We start from the raw sequence: 6,000 nt of genomic DNA, 5'->3' as shown, positions 1-6,000 counted from the left end.
TGAAAATAAATCAGACAGGAAATTTTTAAAAAATCCTATTTCTAGTAAATACACAAAGTGAAATGAAGGGAACAAGATATTAAATTCATCTCAGTAGAGGTTAGTTAATTAAGGTATCCAAAGGACATGGTTAAAAGGTAATTGTTTTACAACTATAGCTTGAAAACGGGATTCTAAGTGTATAGGAGACTGTGGATTCCAGACTCTATGGATGTTTAGCCACTACATAGAGATTTCCCATCAGAATCAGTTTAACAAAGCAAAAGTTGAGAAGATCGGTTTGCTCATTTAGATTTTGCAGCATTTAGAATCATGCCCCAAAATTTAAAATTAAAGGTGCCAAGATAAAACTGTGTTTGTGTTCTGTGAAAAGTAATAAAATAACTCATTGATAGAAATGGAATTTCACTAAAGGTTGAATGTTTTGTTTTTTACATAATTATTTAATAGATAGTAAACTGGAGTACCTATTCATGAAAAAGACAAATGGGGAAATGCCTTAAAAAATATCATAGATACTGAAAAAAAGGAAACAATAAGGTTTACCCAGGCCACACCTAAAAGCAAGGATTCCAATTTCTCTTAGAGAATTATCTTTCCCCCTAGCACCTGGGCAGCTTCCGCCTTCCCACTCCTGGAGAATGACAGCCTGCATTCCCTCCTGAACTCCAGGGGAGTGCTCAGTGCATAACTCCACAAGGAACAAAGAATCCTGACAAATTAAATGGTAGGTAAACATAGGAACAGGACAGGATACAGAAAAAGTAAACATGAACAGGATATAGCTCTTTTGCCAAAAAAAAAAAAAATTAAGCCAATACTTAACAAATGTTACCCCTAATGAAGCACATTCATGAGGTTTTCACAAACATTTTTCTGTTTTCTTTTAATACATCACCAAATCATTGCAAACATTTATTCATTTTTACTTTAGCATTTGAGTCGCTATGTTCTATTTAAATTACTTCAGTTTAGAGGGCCCTTAGATAATTTTGTAACAATGTTTCCAAGTAAGAAAAGGCTACGTATATTAAGTGCCTCAACAGTAAACAGGGTCAACTTTGAAAAGATACTTTTGTTGCTATGTTCGAGGAAAATGCTTGTACAAATTTATTAAGCAGTTAAATACTACATAGATAAAAATACTTCTTGCTTCTGTTTCTTAGAGCTCTTTTGTTTTCTTCTCCATTAAGCTTATTCTGGGTTTGAAACAGGGTTTACTCCACAGATAATGATGCTTGTGGTGGTAATGAGAGAAAAAGAAAAGTAATTCCAGCAATGCCTAGGGAGAAACTTTGAATGGTTCTTGTGCAACCATTGCAGTTTTTATTTTCTTTAAAGCTCTGAAAAGTCTGTCACACCAGGTGTTCCTCATCTCCACTGCAGGACTTGGAGCCGTCCCACCAGGATTCCACCTGTCTCCCCTTCCCCCTTCAGCTCTCCAAGTTTCCTTTCCCAGAGGCGTAGGCAGCATTCCTCCCAGAGTGGATTCCTCAACTTGGCTTTTCCTGGCTGCCTGGCTTCACGTGACGTCCCCTAACACCTGTACCGGCTACAGCTAACAGCGCCCCCATCCCCGCCGCCAGGTACCGACCCGGCCTGGCTCCCTCTCCCACAGGAGGTCACGGACCTGGTGCCAGCCTCGCTCGGGCCGGCAGGGGAGGGGCTGAGCTCCGGCCACCACAGCAGCTAGAGCCCTTGCAGCCTGATTATCACATGACTCGACGGCGACGGTAGCCGTGGCAGCAGCCGTGCCGGCTCCGCGGGCTCTCCTGGTGGTCTCAGTTGTGCTCACGCAGGAGTCGAGCACAGCCGGCAGGGCACGGACCTGCTGCAGCTGCGGCCGCCCAGCCGCTCCCGGAGCGCGCGGCGTCGCTCCCTGCCCCGCCGGCCCGCTCCATGCCTCTCGGTTGCGGAAGTGTAGCGGGGGGAGGCGGCAGCACCGAGCGCGGGAGGCCCGAGCTCGGCCCCCTGCAGCTCTAGGCGGTGGGAGCCGCGCGGCGCGCCCCACGGCCCGGCTGCTCGCGCGCCCGGCGCCCGCCGCAGCCTGCATGCCCCGCGCTGCGCCGCGCCGGGCCCCGCTCTCCGCCTCCCGCTCGCACCGCTGCTGCCGGGCGCCAGAGTAATATGCTCACTCGAGTGAAATCTGCCGTGGCCAATTTCATGGGCGGCATCATGGCTGGCAGCTCAGGCTCCGAGCACGGCGGCGGCGGCTGCGGAGGCTCGGACCTGCCCCTGCGTTTCCCCTACGGGCGACCGGAGTTCCTCGGGCTGTCTCAGGACGAAGTGGAGTGCAGCGCCGACCACATCGCCCGCCCCATCCTCATCCTCAAGGAGACCCGGCGGCTGCCTTGGGCCACTGGCTACGCAGAGTGAGTGCAGCGAGACCGGTCTCCTCGCGGCCCTTCCCCGCACGGTTCCAGCCTTCCTCTCTCCTTGTTCCTCCGCCCCGGGGCTCTCTGGCTGCCGGCGTCCAGGCCTCGGCGGGTACCTCTTAACTTGCACTGGCCATTTCTGTCTTCTCCCACTCCCCTTTCCCCCAAATCCAAGGACGCGGCGTCTCCCGCCCGGGTATTGGTGGTAGATTGCTGGGTGCAGCGCTGGGCCGTGGGAAGGCTAAGGTTGGACGGGTCTGTGATTCCGGGGGTTATCACACTTGGAAGAAAGTGCGCAGACCGGTTTTTGCTGAAGTTTGAAACAGAGCAGGGAAATCGAGCATCTGTGCAGCCCCCCCACTCAATCTTTGCGCTTCTGCCTGAAGTTTGTGGGGCACAGCCTGGAGGAGCCGTCCCTGCGCCGGGGAGGGAGGGGGTGGCGGATGTCCGAGCCCTGGAGGCGGCCGCGTTGGCTGTCGTGGTTGCACATTTCAGAAGGTCTCAGTTTCTCCCACTTCAGCCTAAAAGCTCATTCGCTTCTCCTTTAGCAGGGAGTAAAACTCTCCGCGTTCGTTAAACGCCAATACTATTTTCCCCCAGTCTTTGGGCAGGGGTAAACTTATTCCAGATATTTAATGATAGCATTGTGGTAATCAGCTTTGGCGATTATGTGAGCGTTTGAGTGATTTGCTATTTCAAGAACAGATTGAGTTGGGGTGACAACCTGGTGTGGAACTGGGAAAGGAGGGAGGATTTTAGTGGCCTCTGCCCCACTCTACGACTACTCCTCCATTGACTGTTAATGACCATCTTATGAATGGTAGGATATGTGATGTTTCTCCTCCTATTCAGCGGTATGAAACTGGCAAACTCAGAAGGTGGAATGTAGAAGACCGAGATCCGGGGTTAATAGTGACCTGGTAGGTGCAAAAGTGCACGTAAAACCCCGATTCCTGGCACACCTGCCCCTTTTCCTTTAACTCAGTCCGCTCTGTAATCTTGGCCCTTCTCTACCCCTGCACAGCCTTGCCCGCTGATTGGTTTATCCAGTAACCAATCATCTCTCCCGACGCCTGGGTGCTTTGATGCTGACCCTGTTCTGGTGGCCCGGATACCCCAGGGCAGGCATGATTCCCGACGCTCTGGGTTCCGGTGCGAGAGATGACCTGGAAGATGCTCTGCCTAGAATATCGAATTCTCTTTTCCTTCCTCTTTCATCATATAACAGTTTATCTACGGGCTGAAATAGAAAATGTGTATAAATGGGGTAGATAGCTGGAGTGTGAAAGATAAGAAACAAGTGAAAGTGATGGATGCTAAAACAATAAAAATTAACACATGATGAAGGATAGGCGAGGTAGAGAACTTTGGAGCTGAGGAAATACAAAATTGCTTTGTAACTTCCAGGAGAAAACCAAAATAAAAATAAACACCTGTGTAAGGAAGACTTAAAGGAGGGGAAAGTGCCTGCCAAAGCATACCAAGCACTGTTTCTTGACTTAAGAAAAATTGTTTAAAAGCCCATTTGGACCCTTTGCAAGATAAGCACCTTGGAGACATACTCCATCCTGCAATTGTGTCGGTGGGGCCCTGTGCCTGCCAAAAACCTGAATATGTAGGATTCGGTTGTCCCTTGAGTGGTTTTCCAGGGCAAGGGCACCTGTCTGAGGGGCAGAAAAACAGGCAAATGGTGAGAAAGTTATAAGAGAGGTAGGAAGGAAGATGCTAAAACACGGAATGTGGAAGCTACTTGGACACAATAAAAGGGATACCTGAGGTAAGCAGGAAGGAAAGGGAAAAAAAAACACACCAGTTTCAGAATGTTTGGATCCTATGGTGGTCACATGATAGGCCAAGGGCTGTAAAAAATATAAGGTTACCTGCAATGAGACGTGTGACAGTCCTTACAGGGCTCTACCTTCTAGCTGGGCCTCAGTTTCCTTATCTCTAAGAAGCTAATCATTTCCTAGACCAGGACAAGAAAGATGTTCAACTTGAAGGTTAGAGGGGCCACTGTAAAATGTTTAATTTTTAAAAAGTAGTTATAAAAGTAGTACATACTTGTTAATTCAAGCAAAGCCCCGTATACAAATATAAGCTCCCCCCACAACCCCTCACTCCCTAAGGGTAATGACAGCTCAGTCTTTGAGTGGTGTGTATGCCTTTCTGTACTTAGATGCACCTATAAATATGTATCATGCCTTTCTTTTTTCTTCCCCAAATATGCTCGTACTAAGCACGTGATTCTGTAACGTTTGCACAAAATACGGTGTCATGGACTTTATTCCAAGTCAATACATATAGAATTACCTCATTAAAAAAAAGTATACATATCACTACTAATAGCTAATAATATAACGCTTACTGTTTAATGCTTACACTATTTTCCAAGATTGTATCATAATCATTTAATCCTCACAACAATCCTATGAGGTAGGCAGGCACTACCATTTGCATTTTATAAATGAGGATACAGAGGCACGGAATGGCTAAGCGACTTGCCCAGAGTCATACTACCTTTGCAGAGCCTGTAGTTGAACTCAAGCAGTCTGCCTCTGGAACCCACAACAGCAAACTGCCTTCTTACAGTGGATGAAATTAATGATGGTGCATCCGTCTGTACCCATGGTTAATCACTAGCTTGCTGCCTCTCTGTCAGATGTACTGTACCACTTCCTCAAACCTTGAACTATATATAGTTTATCTTCCTACAAAAATACATCTTGAATGATCAAAATGGCTGAAATAGGGAAGGGGAGAGAAAGACCCGTAGGAACTTGTCTTTGTGGCTATGGTCAGAAGCTGCTACTCGTAAAACGGCCCTTTGCTACAGGATGTACTGGGAGGAGGAATTGTCTTTGTTCTAGAAGGCACTTGAGAAGAAGAGCATTGGAAGGAAGATTCTTGCTCAGAGAGTGGGGATAAGAGAGATGGCTGGTGAGTCAAGTCCTGAGTCAGAAGTGGTTTGCTTACCTTTCTAGAAAAATGAGCTACTTTCTAAGCTTTCCTGGGGAGGAAGAATTGGCATTACTTGGTGAGTGAGTGAGGAATTAAAGAGTGGAGCTCCAGTGTTGATGACCTTTTAGATGGTAGAAAAATTAAGAAGAGGTTTATTGGTTGCCACTTACTGTTAATCCCTTTCAAGAAGAGATACTCTATAGGTTATAGAACTAGAGAATGAGTTTATGCAAACCCAGTGAGACTTGGGGATCCAGAAACCGAAGACCCTCGTTTATTAACAGTTATTGGCATTGGGCTAGATGGAATTTCCTGGCTCCTCAAAAACTTTCCTATGTGGCTGAAAAGTTTAGCCGCTTGATTAGGGCTATATGCTAGGTTGTAGAGCTCTGTAAAGCACTGCAGTTATGGGTAACATTCACAGAGCTAAAATCTTTCCCAAAACTTGCATTAATGAGTTTTTGTGGGGTTTTTTTTAGTTTTCTTTGAGTTTGGCTTCGAAATCACTGACAGCCTGTTAGATCTGCCCAGAGAGAGCCCAGGGGAGGCAACAGTCTGACCCAGAGACTCCATCCAGCAGCTACTTCCTTTCTCTCTCCCCAAGTTTAAATACCACCCAAGTGGTCTCTGTGCTTCAGAGACCTGAAGTCGGTTCAGTTTTTAATGG

At 47.1% G+C, this 6,000-nt stretch overlaps 1 protein-coding gene across 3 annotated transcripts in view; it reads left to right on the top strand.

Moving 5' to 3' along the window:
- The first annotated feature begins 1,714 nt into the window (after positions 1-1,714).
- Positions 1,715-6,000, top strand: part of PPM1H (protein phosphatase, Mg2+/Mn2+ dependent 1H) — a 238,268-nt gene continuing 233,982 nt past the window's right edge. For 2 of the 3 annotated variants that reach the window (XM_033116655.1, XM_033116654.1), the window contains exon 1: positions 2,015-2,372. In XM_033116655.1, the coding sequence (XP_032972546.1) occupies positions 2,128-2,372 (245 nt within the window). In that variant the 5' untranslated portion in view covers positions 2,015-2,127. Of the gene's footprint in view, positions 2,373-6,000 lie in introns of all 3 variants that reach the window. The other variant, XM_033116653.1, reaches the window with a different exon arrangement.

This window comes from Rhinolophus ferrumequinum, chromosome 10 (assembly GCF_004115265.2).
Source record: "Rhinolophus ferrumequinum isolate MPI-CBG mRhiFer1 chromosome 10, mRhiFer1_v1.p, whole genome shotgun sequence".
Classification (NCBI taxonomy): Eukaryota; Metazoa; Chordata; class Mammalia; order Chiroptera; family Rhinolophidae; genus Rhinolophus; species Rhinolophus ferrumequinum.
Note: the sequence above shows the minus strand (reverse complement) of the source record. Positions and strands in the feature narration are given on the sequence as shown.